This window comes from Diabrotica virgifera, chromosome 3 (genome assembly GCF_917563875.1).
Source record: "Diabrotica virgifera virgifera chromosome 3, PGI_DIABVI_V3a".
Classification (NCBI taxonomy): domain Eukaryota; kingdom Metazoa; phylum Arthropoda; class Insecta; order Coleoptera; family Chrysomelidae; genus Diabrotica; species Diabrotica virgifera.
This window is the reverse complement of record NC_065445.1, coordinates 266,604,276-266,620,305: the sequence shown is the minus strand read 5'-3', so window position 1 is coordinate 266,620,305 and position 16,030 is coordinate 266,604,276. Positions and strand designations below refer to the sequence as shown.

General features: G+C 33.1%; 1 protein-coding gene across 3 annotated transcripts in view; it reads left to right on the top strand.

Moving 5' to 3' along the window:
• The window catches only part of LOC114326315 (poly(A)-specific ribonuclease PARN), a 53,830-nt gene extending 38,967 nt beyond the window's left edge, over nt 1–14,863 (top strand). For all 3 annotated transcript variants that reach the window (XM_050646171.1, XM_050646168.1, XM_050646169.1), the window contains 3 exons: nt 8,835–8,921; nt 11,404–11,662; nt 14,672–14,863. In XM_050646171.1, the coding sequence (XP_050502128.1) occupies nt 8,835–8,921; nt 11,404–11,662; nt 14,672–14,765 (440 nt within the window). In that variant the 3' untranslated portion in view covers nt 14,766–14,863. The remainder of the gene's footprint in view (nt 1–8,834; nt 8,922–11,403; nt 11,663–14,671) is intronic.
• Nucleotides 14,864–16,030: the final 1,167 nt, after the last annotated feature.

Here is a 16,030-nt window from a genome sequence, read left to right as displayed (position 1 = left end):
CACATACGATATACCTGAAATGGAAAATGATACTATAGCCACATTTGCAGATGACACCGCTATCTTAGCAGTAGGTGATACCAGCGAAGAAGCAGCAGAAAAATTACAGTCGGCAATCAATAAAATACACAACTGGACTAAAAAATGGAAAATCAAATTAAATGAATCTAAATCTATTCATGTCAATTTTACAAATAAAAAAATCGAAAACATTCCAATTAGAATAAATGATGCCCAAATACCATGTGCATCTTCTGCAAAATATTTAGGTATGACACTTGATGCAAGGCTTCGCTGGAAAGTCCACATTAAAAAGAAAAGGGAAGAATTAGGTATCCGTTACAAAAAAATGTATTGGCTGATGGGAAGAAACTCTGCATTGTCCACATATAACAAAATACTTTTATACAAACAAATACTTAGACCAGTATGGATGTATGGTTGCCAACTCTGGGGCTGTGCCAATTCAAGTAATATTCAGATTATCCAGAGATTCCAGAATAAAGTATTACGGAACATCGTTGATGCTCCTTGGTATATCCGAAATGTCGACCTCCACAAGGATCTTGAGATGGAAGATGTAGACAAAGTTATCAAGAAGATGGCAGGTAGTCACGAACAATGGCTCCATAGTCATGTAAACATCGAGGCCATCCAGCTCCTCGATAATACTGGGCTAGAAAGAAGACTCAAACGAAGAAAACCATTTGAGTTAGTGTAAAGTGTTAGTGTAAAAGCAGAGCATAGTGTTGTATTGTGTGTTAGTTTTAGTTTTAAAATTTCATACTTGTTAAAAAAAATAAGAGGACACCATAGGGTTAAGATCTTAGATTATGTATCATGTAGTAATATAAGTTAAAGAAGAACTGATAATTGGTCAACTGATGACCAGATTTCAGTAGTCTAAACACAGCTTGTGTTTAGTAAAAAAATATATATATATATATAAAGCGTCATATAAACGGGTCCTTAGACTTTAGCAAATACTGGTTTTCTCTGTCTCACAATCAGTTATAGTTATAACTATTTTAGCTATACAGTGTGTAAATTTGAAAATGTAGCTCCCTCTATAATTTGGTCCCTATAGAAAATCTACAAATATGCAATAACACGTCAGGGGGACATTTTGTAGACCAGTTTTCAAGTACTTAAACCCTCTAGCGGGGGCGGACACAACCCTCAAAATCTTCAATGGAAAGGGGATTTAGTGATACCTCATTTTAAAATTCGTTCAACTACCTATTCAAAAATACATTATATTTCTTTTCAGTAATTTTTGAAAGAATCGATTAAATATATTAAGTATCGAGTTCAAAACTCCAAATTTTTTTTGAAGTATTGAACTCAAATTGTTTTTTTTTAGTATAGAATTTTGAGTATTTTTGGAAAGATAGTTTAACGACTTTTAAAATGAGGTATCACTTAACCCAGCTTTCCATTAAAGATGTTGGGGGATCTGTTCGCCCCGCTAGAGGGCTTATGTAATTTAGTTGAAAACTGGTCTACAAAATGTGCTCCTCATCAATAAATTTGCCGTGTTTTTGCATATATTAAGATTTTCTATAGGGACCAAATTATAGAGGGTGCTACCTTTTCAAATTGACACACTGTATATAATAGGATTATATAAATGATAATATTGCCATGGTGAATAATATGGTGAAGCTCAGCCACTCTCAAGATATTCTTTTTCTCATAGGCATCTTTCAGTGCGTCACAGTTTTTCGATTTCTTTCTAACGCATTAAATTGTATGTGATAGAAAAAAACGGCACGTCCGTGATTACAGACATTATAACACTTATTCTAGTTGTCGATAGATGGCGCTATAATCAAAAAAAATTATTTACGAATTATATATCTACGAATATAATCTGTACAATTTATAAGACTATACAAATCAACGAAAATACCATTTTATAAATGCAATAAACACAAATGATTTGTTTTTATGTCAAATTGCAAATAAAATGTGACCACTGTCGATTTAACTAAAATGTCATGTTAGAATAAATGTTATAAATGTGTATTATCACGGACTTGCCTTTTTTTCTATCATTTGTGACGCACTGAAAAATGACCATGAAAAGGACTTTACACCGCTGGTTGTTTTCAATGAAAAATGATTCACTCTATCATATGTATCTTGTTTATTATTACTTTCTTGGTAAATTTTATTTTTAGATAGGTACTCCTAGACCTAGACATTTTGGACATGGTACATCTCTGATGCATTGCCGGGCCATGATATTACAGGAATTTCTTGTTCTATCAGAAAACTTTTAATACTTTTAGCCGTATAACAAGGTTGTCCATTTTGCATAAAGACCTTGAGAACATTACCAAATCATTCGTTCATTTGTGGAACCAGTCTTATCTGTAAGACTATTTTATAGCCAAATTCTAAAAAATTTGTTGCCCTCTGGGTGTGACTGATAGCGTTCTGCCACAATGAACCGGAAATTTGAAAACAATAGGGATGCTCACTTATTTTTAAATATAGTTAAATTCAATAGATTATAAAGTACATATATAAAAACGTTAGCAAATGTAGCAATCATAAAACTGTTTAAAAATGTATATTTTTTAAGATAAATGAGTTCATTATGTTGATTTTCTTGGAGGCTAGAAAAACGGCTCCTTGCGGCGAGGCTACGGCGTGTGACGTCAGCAGTCGTATCGGCTTTGATGGACGACTATAGTCCGTCCCACCTTGACTTTACAGTATAGGGAACATAGGCTATGAGATCTTTTAGCGCGGTGATGCCGATTATATCAAAAAGAATTTGTAATCGAACATTAGAGAAATTAAATTAGATAAACTGTTTTAGAAAGACAATCTACAATTTTAGGATTCATATGCGTAATAACTATAGTATATCAAATAAACTTAAACGTATACGAATCCTAGGTGGAAAGGACAAAGGGCGAAAGAACTAGATGAAGGATACAAATTGTGGTATGTAGGGAGTAGTAACACTAGAAATGGAGTTGGTATAATTGCTGATAGTGAAATGAAAGATAACGTAGTAGAAGTTGTAAAAACGAGTGATAGAATGATGTCAGTGAAATTTGTAATTGATAAAGAGGTATTGAATGTTGCGTGTGTGTGTATGCTCCCCAAACAGGTCTGGGTGAGAATGAAAGGAGAGCTTTCTATGATCAATTAGGAGACGTACTGAGTGATATTCCAGCAGAGGAGAAAGTTATAATAGGAGGTGATTTCAATGCACATGTGGGCCAAACCAAGACAGGATATGAAACAATACATGGGAGATTAGGCTTTGGAACTAGAAATGAAGCTGGAGATGACATGCTTGAATTAACAACAGCATTGGATATGGCGATTGTTAACACATTCTTTAAAAAGAGAGAAACTCAACTTATTACCTACAAAAGTGGACAACATCAATCCCAAATAGACTACTTCATGATAAGGAAAGAAGACATACGTGAATGCAAGGACTGCAAGGTAATAGTTAGTGAGACAGTAAGCCAACAACATAAGCTGCTTGTTCTGGACATCGAAGTAAAAAGCGAAACTAAACAAAAATATCGGAGAGGACCACAAAAGATCAAGTGGTGGCTGCTGAAAGATGAGAAAGAAGGTCTATTCAGGAGAAGAATAGTAGAAAAAATATGTTGGAACATGAAAGGAAGCCCTAATACAATTTGGAGAAAAATGGCCAGTAGTATTAGAGAGACTGCTATTGAAATACTTGGGAAAACGACAGGAAAAAAGTTTGAGGTTAAAGAGACTTGGTGGTGGTCAAACGAAGTACAAGGAAAAATAAAAGAGAAGAGAAAATTATATAAAAAGTGGCAAGAAACCAGATCTGACACAGATCTTCAAAACTATATGGTGGCGAAAAAGGAAGCGAAAGTAGCAGTAGCAAAAGCCAAAGCAGAAGCGTATTCAAACCTATACGATCAACTTGATACCAGGGAAGGCGAAACGAAGATATATAAAATAGCCAAACAGAGAGCAAAGAAAGCAAAAGATTTTAATCAGATTAGATGTATCCGAGATGAAAATAATAAAATACTAGTTCACGAAAGGGATGTCAAAAAGAGATGGAGAAAGTACTTTGATTGCTTATTAAATGAAGAATTTGACAGACAGCCTGTAGAGTCAACGGAGACAGTAGCAGCAATGGTCACCAAAATAACCAACGAGGAAGTGGCTCAAGCGCTTCAAAAAATAAAGAAAGGAAAAGCGGTAGGACCAGATGATATTCCTGGGGAAGTATGGAGAGCATTGGGAGAGACAGGAACAAGGTGGCTAACAGGTCTATTTAATAGAATTATGGAAGTTGGACAAATGCCAGACGAATGGAGAAGCAGTATACTGGTACCTGTTTACAAAAACAAGGGAGATATACAACAATGTACAAACTACAGGGCTATAAAACTGCTTAGCTACTCCATGAAAATATGGGAGAGAGTAATTGATAGACGGATACGTGAAGATACCGAAATATCCGATAATCAATTTGGCTTTATGCAGGGCAGATCAACAACAGATGCAATTTTCATTGTAAGGCAACTGATGGAAAAATACAGGAATAGAGAGACCAACGCTCATATGGTATTAATTGATCTTGAGAAAGCATATGATAGAGTTCCTCGAGAGATTCTGTGGTGGACACTCAATAAGAAAGGAGTCCCTGGCGAATATGTAAAGATTGTGAGAGATATGTATGAGGGAGTAACGACTAGTGTTACGACAGGTGTGGGAGAGACTGATAAATTTCATGTGAAAGTAGGATTGCACCAAGGCTCTGTGCTTAGTCCGTATTTATTCTCATTAGTTTTGGACCAGATAACAGCGAAACTACAGGGTAACATTCCATGGTGCTTAATGTATGCTGATGATGTCGTGTTAGTAGGAAATAGTGAAAGAGACTTAGAACAAAAACTGGAACAGTGAAGACAAGCTCTGGAGGAAAAAGGTTTAAAACTTAGTAGGACAAAAACAGAGTATTTGGAATGTTCATTTAAAGATGGAGCTACTACAAATAAAATGGTATCTTTGGATGGTGAAATGATTGTGAAAAGCAATAGTTTTAAGTACCTAGGATCGGTATTACAGAGTAATGGAGAAATAGATGGAGATGCATGCAGTAGAATTAGGGCTGGATGGATGAAGTGGAAAGAAGCGAGTGGTGTGTTGTGTGACAGAAAAATTCCAATGAAGCTGAAGGGAAAATTCTATATAACAGCCATAAGACCGGCTATGATGTACGGAACTGAATGTTGGGCAGTGAAAAAGAAAGAGGAACAACGAATGCATGTGGCGGAAATGAGAATGCTTAGATGGATGAGTGGAGTGACAAAGAAGGATAAAATTAGAAATGAGTATATTAGGGGAAGTCTAGGTGTGGCACCAATTGATGCCAAAATGAGAGAGTATAGGTTAAGATGGTTTGGTCATGTTCAACGTCGAGACGTTAATCACCCAAAACGAAGAATAGCTGAAGTGCAGATTCCTGGAAGGAGTAGGAGAGGAAGACCAAAGAAGACCTGGGGGGAGGCGATAAGGCAGGACATGTTGGTAAAGGGGATTAACATTGATATGACCCAAGATAGAATTGTGTGGAGAAATGCAATTAGGGAAGCCGACCCCGCATAGGAATAAGGCAAAGAGAATGATGATGATGATTTTAATTTTCTTTATATTTTAGACAATTAATACTAGGGTGTTTCTTAATCGTTTTACATGTAATGACTATTTAATTTTTTGTGAACATCCCTGTTTAATTCAAAAACAACACACTGACAATTTTACAAAAGGTGAACAGCAATCATTAAGTAAAAAAATTAAAAATAATTAAGTAAAAAAATCTAAAATTTGAAAAAGTCAAGTTGCTGCAAACTTTTAGCACACTACATTGCCATCTGCTCCAGAGTGTTCCACCATTTTCAACTTAGTTATGTAACATGATTATTTTTTGAAGAGTATTGTGAAGATACATTTAACTAAAAATTAAAATACTGAAATTTCTAGGGTGTCTAATTTGAGCAGGAACTTTAATAGGTGTAAGTGGATCCCAATCCCTTTTTTCAGTGCGTAATTAATTTTGACGTATATGTCGTATGGGTGACGTATTATAGGAATGTCGCAAATCATTACCATAGAGTTATATATTAGCATAGAGAGAGTGTCATTAAGAGCGAAGTGACGACACCATCTTTTTTATTTGGATTAGTGCTGTTTCACTCTTACGCATAGTAAAGCTGCGACAGTTGTCCTCCCCTTCCGTACCTATACTCACTCTTAATGTCATCTTAGTTTCTCGATACAATGTGTTAGAAAGAGATGCCGCAAACCAGTCCATGAGATCTTGTCGTCAGGAAGCGCGAAAGGTAGGCTCACTCTATGTTAATAGATACCTCTATGATCATTACATGACATTTTAGTTAAATCTGACACTGACAGTTGTCAGAATATTTTTATTTATATTTATATAAACATCAATATTTGTCAAAATATTACGTTTGTTCTAGCATCAGTTTCAAACGGTTTAAAACCATCAGCGAATAGTGGACCAGCGCGAGTATAGGGGATAGCACTGTTGACTGTATTATGTTCTCTCACTGACAAACTGTTTGCTGACGGTTTCTGACTAGTTTGACTGTTTGCTAGAACAAACCTATTGGGACCGTGCAAGTTCGGCAAAGCGACCTCTATTTCTACGCTCTGTACTTTTATTCGCACTTTTAATTATATTGGCCAATTATATTAGTCCTGGTTGCTGGATAATTGTCAAGGCCATAGTCCAAAAAAATAATAAGAAGAAAAATAAGATGCAGGTTATGTTATGCAAACATAAACAATTGTATGTAGTAAATAAAATTAGTTATTAAAATGCAGTACTGCAAGCAAAATACAATTAATTAAATTTACCTTTATATAATAATTGCATATCATATCGATATTGTGGAGCAATATATAATTTTTCTGCTTCAATGACAGAAGGTATGAAATATACGTCAATTTGACAATTTCAATTGACAATATGAATTATTTAAGATAGTTGCAATATTTCTCCGCGACTCGCGCACGGTCGTTTCTCGTTTCCCTTCCAAGTACTTGCACACCGCGAATTGATATTTAAAATATTTTAATGTAAAAATAAAAAAGAATGTGTGTGTACTTTGTACGCACGTAAGAAGTTATACTTCTATTATATGATTATAAACGAAATTAATATACTTTTTATTTATATTTTATTTAAATATTAAATTAATTTATACTTACTACTTCTCAAACATTTTTATTAAAACAGTGCCAAAAATTAAAATAATAAAAAAATAAAACACACACAAACACATTAAAAATGCCACAAATGATTTCTGAACATTAATTGTCGGAAATTTTTTTAACTAAATACGTATTTTCTGAAAATAAAATTATATAATAAATATACTTACAATCATAAAATGTATAAAAAAAAATAAAAAAATAAAAGTTTCTATTGGGATTCGAACCAACTTACCACGCGGCTGGTATTTGCGTTGTATTGGGATTCATTCGCATTAAAACTTCGCCACAGAGACAGCTTGTCATTATGTGCGAAGATCGTCTAACTAAACAGATTAACCTTTTGACATTTTTAACTTATGTAAATAAAATTATTTTGATTTTTAATTGAAATGATTTAGAATTGAAAAAATACAACAAAACATAGAGTAAGAAGACAATATATTAGGTGAATATTGATAGAAATTTTGATGGTAATCAAATTATGTAAATAAAAGTATTACATACTACTTATGTATTTTGGTAGGTTCAAGGTAGGTATCGGAGCCCGTATAACGACTAATAAATTTCGCAATCACTTGCGTCGTGCAAAGTGGCTATGTTCAAATATCATAACAAAATTTGATCAACTATTTATAAAACACTTACCAGTGAAAGATTCTTTAGCTTTGAATAAGCGAGATCTGCGGCACTCATACTAGGCACAGTTTGATGAGCTTTCACATTGGCATGCAACAATCATCTCTTCTATGTAAATAAGTCCAAAAATATAATATGAAAACTATTTAAAAAGCCAGTATAACCATTAACTAACTTTTTGTTTGTTGTTTCTCTTCCTACAAATTTTAAAACGCAACAAGCATACATTATAACCAAACCATGCACAGTCCCACAGCTGTACCACAGCTGCCATATTGGATAATTTTTGTCATGTTATTTGAACATCCAATCAGAACAAAGTTATAATGCGCATGCGCCCGGTCGCTAGGTTTTCCCATATAAAATTTCACCGTCATTACGCTCGTAAAGAAGTATAACTTCAATAAATATAATATCAAATTTCACTAAACAAAGTCCGAATATAAGAATGACATAAAATATTTATATTTACGTCGCTGAAAAATACTAACCTAGAAATTACAATTGCCATTTTGCCATATGATCGATTATTTTTGTGTCACATTATCTTTACTCGCCTCATTGATTGGTTATCTATTTAGAGTATTGTAATCGCCAACCAATTATACATCTATAAGTATAAATCCGATTTAATATGCAAATATCCGCCAAGAAATACATAATTTTCTAAGTTCAATGTATAATAATCATAGAGGTACGTTTTTTTTCTGTCACTTCCAACTGTAATGCGTTAGAGAGAATTCGAAATTCGATAATCTGTGACGCACTGAAAAAAGGGTTTGGGACGATTATATATGTATATCAATAAGATCAAAACTTAGACAAACAAAGCTTAAACAAATATTAATGAAGAATTATTTTGTTGGTGAATGTATAAACGTTTTATCGACTTATTACAGCTTGAAAAGTTCCTTAATTGATGTAATTTTTAGAACTAGTATCAAGAGATCACGTATTTCATATAAGTTTTTCAGAAGATTGGAAGCTGAGTAACATTCAACAATTATTTAGTCCTTTTGGTAAGTCATATAACTAGTCATGATGAAATTTCTTCTGTTAAAATAATAATTTTGCAACGAAAACTTTTAATGAAAGTGTTTAACGTTATAAACGACGAATATATTCCAACCCCCTTAGGTTAATGTGGTAGGTTATTGGTCAATTTCCCCAGACGAGTTTTCAAGTTAAGTATGTCTTCAGTTTACAAAGGTTTGCAAACTCTCGGTTATTATTTTGACAGCAACCGGTTAAGGCGGAGAACAGAAGATGCTTATGGATCTTTTTATATCTATCTCAAAACTACCCAAGTAGCACAATAAAAACATTTTAGTTTTATTTAAGGTTTATAAAGGTTTTATTGTGGTAAATAAGAAGACACTGGTTTTAAAGTTACCTTGTAAATATACTGCCAGAACTTTAAAACTGTTAAGCATTTGTCACTAGTTTTAAAGTATCTAATAAGAGTATCAAATGAGACTAATTATTCTTAATAGATAATTTGTCTTATTGTAGTTTTAAAATGGTTTATTCTCAGTTCACTTTAAAACTAATTAGTTTTATTAAGAACTTCTGGACTGTTTGGTTTTATTAGATTCTAGTTTATGACCTTTTAGTTTTAGATATTACAGTTTTAAAGATTCTCCTAATATGACTAATAAAACCTATTATTAAAACTATTTGATCACAAGTCTATTATGTTAGTAAAACATATACCTTAAAACTATTTTTTTTTAGTTTTTTTTAAGTTGCTTTCTTAAAAGCAATTAGTAGGCTATATTAAAACCAAACGCTATTAACTGAATTAATTTGGTTATCGTAAAGACTAAACTATGCTTCTTGTTAGAAACAATAAAACTAAACTCATCCCCTCTTCTTTCATGTCCAAAATGGTCGTCCATTTGTTTTAGAGCGAAACAGTGGTTTAGTGTGTTGTAAAAAGTGGAAGTACAGTTCGCATGGAAAAAATAAGTCGCAAGTACTTAAAATATAAACGAACTGGTCTTTTAAAAAGAAAAATACAACACACGCAGCACTACGACGCCTCGCTTTTAGGTTAAATTTACATTAAAGCCGAGTGGCATTATTGACAGCAGCATTAAAACTAAATAATTTTAATTCCAAGGCAACCTCGCTTTTATGTAGGATATATTATGCTCTTGGAAAGATATAAAATAAAACCATTTCATCTTAACAATTCTCTGTCGATAGACCAAATAGTTTTATTTGGATTTCGGCCATATTGCTTTCTGGAGATGCTGAAAGACATGATTACAATATAAGGCTTACATAAAAATCATAAATAAGCGTCTTAAAGACATAAATTCGATTTATTTTAACATTAAAGCATTAAAATTGTAGATACAATTATTTTTCTTTTAAATTAATATTTTTCGGATTTAAATTTTTTTGTTTTTATTTTTTAATCGCCAAAAATCAGAAATTTTATGGCGCGTGAGTTATTTAGACCTATTTTTGTTAACATTATCAATAAAGTCGGGTGCGCAAGTGTTTTTCTACCTTGACAGTCCGAAATAACCAAGTACTTTTTATTATTTTATGGTTACAAATACGTATCTACCTATCATAACACACGTAAAAAGTTGTTGGCCTATTATGGAGTATATGGGTTTAAAGAATCATTTAATATGGTAAATTGTCTTTCAAAGTCTCCATTTAAGAAACATTTTTAAGTTTGCTATAAAACTGCCTGCACTTAAAGTGTCTTTTAACATGGTTTTAAAAGCACCTTAACAGCAGCGTTAAAACCAGTTGCTTAAGAAAACAAAGTTGTAAGAAGGTTTTTATTGTTGGTTTTATTGACCTCTTTCAGAGTGGGCCCTTTTATGCTGAAAGCGATTTTATTGCAACCTTAAGGTTTACTTAAAAACCAATTGGTTTTAATTTTAGTTTTATTCTGCAGTTTTAAAGCATCCTTAAAAGACTTAATAAACCCGTTCGGTGCTACCTGGGTATCCCTCCAACTTTTTACCCGTCTGAAAAATATTTTTTTCCGAGATTTGCAAAGTAAGCCTCTGTGGCGACGATGATCTCATTCGACTCAAATGTTTGCCTGGTGGGTGAGTGACTTTTTCACGTTTGGAAACAAAAAGAAATCGCATGGGGTCAAATCTGGTAGATACGGTGGATATGGCAGCAGTTTGTAGCACAGTTTGGCCATGACGTCGGTGGAGGTGTGAGCCGGTGGATTTCCATGGCAGAAGAGTACTTTTTCGACAAAAAGCGAGGCTTTATTAAGACACGAAATTCCTTTTTATCCATTTTTTTAAACTAACACAAGTTGCTTCACTCCAAATGCTATATCTCATAAACTAATAGTTCGACAGCTGTCAAATTTATACACGCATCTTTCGAAGGTTAGGGCTGACTAAGAGTCATATGGATTTAATACCAGTAGTGCCATCTGTGTATCAGTCTACGAACTTTTTCACCCCCCCCCCCTGTTACATATTTTATAGCTAATTAAATATTTTGTCATTTTAGGTAATGTATATGTCTCTTGGCTGGACGAAACGTCAGCCTACGTGGCACTACACAAAAGAGACGAAGCAAAGATGTGTTACACTACCTTAAAATCAGGCGATGGGTACATAATCAAAACTTTTGCGGAGAGAAAAATGCTATTGGAAAACAGATTCGGACACATGCAACCGAAAGTTGTCTCATCTCCGATTCCTTCTAAAAAGAGGAAGAGCTCAGATTCGCCGGTCCCCAAAAATCAGAAGAGGGAAAAAACAGGCATGTAAGTCGTCCATGTGAACAGTTGCCTTTTAACTGTTCATTGTCGAAACATAGTTTTTATTGTCCAAAATAAGTAGTGCTAAGTTAGTTTGTTAATTTGTTAGACTGATATTGAAAATAATATACAGGGTGTCCCGAAAAGATTGGTCATAAATTATACCACAGATTCTGGGGTCAAAAATAGGTTGATTAAACTTCACTTACCTATATACAATAGTGCTCACAAAAAAGTTACAGCCCTTTGAAGTTACAAAATGAAAATCGATTTTTTTTAATATATGGAAAACTCCTAGAGGTTTTTTATTGAAAATGGACATGAGGAATCTTCATCATAGCAACATCTTAAAAAAAATTATAGTGAAATTAGTGTACCCCATAAAAATTTTATGGGGGTTTTGTTCCCTTAAACCCCCCTAAACTTTTATGTACGTTCCAATTAAATTATTATTGTGGCACCATTAGTTAAACACAATATTTTTAAAACTTTTTTGCCTCTTATTACTTTTTTGATAAGCCAGTGTTTATCGAGATATTTTGAATATTTGTCGAATCCACCACCTATTTGTATATGGTTAAGTATGATTATAGACACCTGTTAATAATCTGAAAATTTATTTATAACTTAAATTTTTTGGTATATTTTGAAAAAGAAGCCACATCTCGATAACAGTTGACTTATCAAAAAAAGACTAAGAGACAAAAAAGTTTTAAAAACACTGTGTTTAACTAATGGTACCACAATAATAGTTTAATTGGAACGTACACAAACATTTGGGGGGTTTAAAGGAACAAAACCCCCATAAATTTTTTATGTAAATATAGTAAAAAAATAGCCGCATCTCGATAAAAACTGGCTTATCGAAAAAATACTAAGAGGCAAAAAAGTTTTAAAAATGTTGTGTTCAACTAATGGTACCACAATAATGAATTAATTGAAACGTACACAAAAGTTTGGGGGGGTTCAAGGGAACAAGATCCCCATAAATTGTTTATGGGGTGGACAAATTTCACTATAATTTGGTTTTAAGGTGGGCCTATCATAAGAATTATACATGCCCGTTTTCAATAAAAAATCTTTGATAGTTTTCGATATAATGAAAAAAATCGATTTTCATTTTGTAACTTCAAAGGGCTGTAACTTTTTTTATGAGCACATTTGTACTAAGGTAAGTTAGGTTCAATCGAACTATTTTTGACCCCAAAATGTGTGGTATAATTTATGACCATTCTTTTCGGGACACCCTGTATATTAAGTATAAAGGTACGATTCCGACAACGACTGCAGACGGCAGTTACAGTTGTCGCCATGACAGACGTCATTACTTTGCACTATTAATTTGTATAATTATTAGCAACTGACGTTCTGCCGGACACCAGTTGTAGTCAGATGTCGGAATCAGTCTCATACAAATTAATAGTGTAAAGTAGTGACGTCTGTCACAGCTACAACTGACATCTGCAGTTGCTGTCTGCAGTCGTTGTCGGAATCCTACCTTAAGAATTCTAATTATACAAGAAATATGTGTGACTAATTAGTTTTATGACCCTGTAGTTTGTACATTGTTGTATATCTCATTTATTTTTGTAAACAGGTACTAACGTACTGCTTCTCGATTCATCTGGCATTTCTCTAACTTCCATAATTCTATTAAATAAACCTGTTAACTAACCTCTTCCTGTCTCTCCTAATGCTCTCCACGCTTCCCCAGGAATATCATCTGGTTCAACTGATTTTCTTTTCTTTATTTTTTTAAGGGGGGGGGGGTATGGTTTGAAATATTAAATTTTTTTATTATTTCAAATAAAAGTGCATACTTTCAAGAATACTCTCTGAAAATTTCAGATTGATCGGAGTAAAATTGCCCGAGATACAAAGTGTTGAATATCCCTACCTTCGACCCGCTTTGCTGCGGCTTCGCGCCAGCACGCTTGAGCGTAGTGAGAAACGTTCAACAACTGTTCGCCTTCTCTTTTGTAGATTATGTTCATCACTTTACGATTGGCAGACAAATAAGAAGATGAAGATGCAGTTGTCAAAACTTTAAACGCATTTTTCTCAACACTGCATTTTCAAATGCGGTGGACATTGTAACTGAAAAACTACTTGACCGATCTACCTGAAATTTTGCATAGGTTTTCTTTAGACATTTCGCGAGGTAACAACGTCGAGATATTTTTCGTTTTGTGCTTATTTTTTGTTCAACAATATTAAATCTGTTGGTTTTCACAAAAATTTTATCAAAAATTTCGTATTTTTGACTTCTGAGTGATACCAAAAATTCAAAAATCATTAAAAATAAAAAAACTCGACGTTGTTACCTCGTGAAACTCATAAGCTAATTTTTGAATTTTTTGTTTCGTATGATCCAGTGATGAGTTCTGATATCCACCGCAAAATCCATTTTTTTTAGCTGCCTGCCAAAATTTGTCACCAATGGCTTATTTTTCAATATTTTGGATTGAATTTTTTCTTAAACATTCTTCGAATTGTACTTAATATGTTTATTTAATTTAAAAATAAAATAATTGTACCATAGCTTCGAAAAAAATTCACAAAAATGTGCTTGATATGTTGATTTCAAACCATACCCCCCCCCCTTAAGTGCTTGAACCGCTTCCTCGATTGTTATTTTGATGGCCATTTCTGTTACTGTCTCTTTAACTCAACTGACTTCCTGCCAAATTCTTCATTTAATAAACTGTCAAATTACTTTTCCATCTCTTTTTGGTATCCTTTTCGTTTCGTGAATTAGTATTTTATTTTCGTCTCGGATACATCTAATCTGATTAAAATCTTTTGCTTTTTTTATCTATGTTTGGCAATTGTATATATCTTTATTTCTTCGCCCCTGGTACTGTTGATCGTAGAGATTTGTATACGCTTCTGCTTTAGCTTTTGCTACTTTACTTTCCCTTCTTTTTTGGCGACCGTATAGTTTTAAAGATCTTTGTCCGACCTATTTTCTTGCTTCTGTTTGACTTGCACTACATAATTATTGTTTATTTTCAGAGACGACGCCCTATTAAAAATGACAATAGAGCCAGAGTTGGAAGCACAGAGCAAGAAGAGTAGAACATTTACAGAAGACGAGAACTGGACATGACTAACAATTAGCAATCAATTTTAAATGGTGTTAAATATTAAAATTACTTTTTTATTTAAGGAATTCTATCACCTTATTGCAATAAATATGATGATTTACCTGCTGTCTTTATTATCTATGTAGGTTGATATTATATTGAAACATTATTGGAATCATACAACCATTAAAATTCTTACCACATATTTAGTACCTTCTTTCACTGTTTTTGCTGTATATTTTAAAGAACCGCTTGGATTGACATGAAATTTGGCATACGCGTAGCTAACATGTCAAAAAAAAAGTGATATGGTGCCGATGTGTGCTTTTGCCCTAGAGGTGAGTTTCACCCCATCTCGGGGGTGAACAAATATATGTCCAAGATAAGTCTCGAAATGGATAAACTGACTAATTTTAAGATACTTTTTTTGTTCTACAGAGTTTTTTCACCAAATCGATACTTTTCGAGTTATTTGCAAGTGAATATGTTCATTTAACCACGTTTTTAGACGGTTTTTCTTTCGCAAATAACTCAAAACGTAGGCATTTTGTCGAAAAAAATATTCTTACCAAAACTATAGCCTACAAAAAAAGTGAAAAAAACGGTGTATATATTAGGTCTCTATACCTAGCAAAAGCAGAGTTATAGCTAATGAAAACTAGGTTCATATTCGAAAAATTCCAAATAGAATAATTCAATGTGAAATATCCAAATAATGGGGCATTCTTGGGGAAAACACATTACAACTTTTTTAAAGTGTTTAAAAAAGCTTTATTTTTGTTTTTATAAAAAAATTTCTAGCATCAAATGTAACCAAATTACACTCAAAATAAAGTTGGTACCTTTTGTGTTGGCAAAAAAAAATCAGGAAGATCACCCCCCAATTAGCAACTTAAATTAAATTAATCGTTACCGCTTCACAAGTTACTTTAATTATGTTGTGTTTATATGATCTATAAGTTTCATCGATTCAAAGTGCTTATTTTTGAAAAAAATTAGTTTTAAAGTAAAATTTTAAAAAACTTTAATTTTGAAAAAATAACTTAAAAATTGTTAGAGATACCAAAAATCTTAAACAATAAAAAAAGTCGGCTGTAAGACAAAAATTGGTTAAGATTCGGTTTTTCTAAATTTGCATACACTCGTGATAAGTGGCTCGTTCACCCTTTTAACTACAGCTCTTTCAAAAATAGGGATTTTGAACCGATGAAACTTGCAGATCATATGATCAATACATACATGAGTAAAAAACTTGTGAAGTGGTAACAATTAAGTTCATTTTAAATGC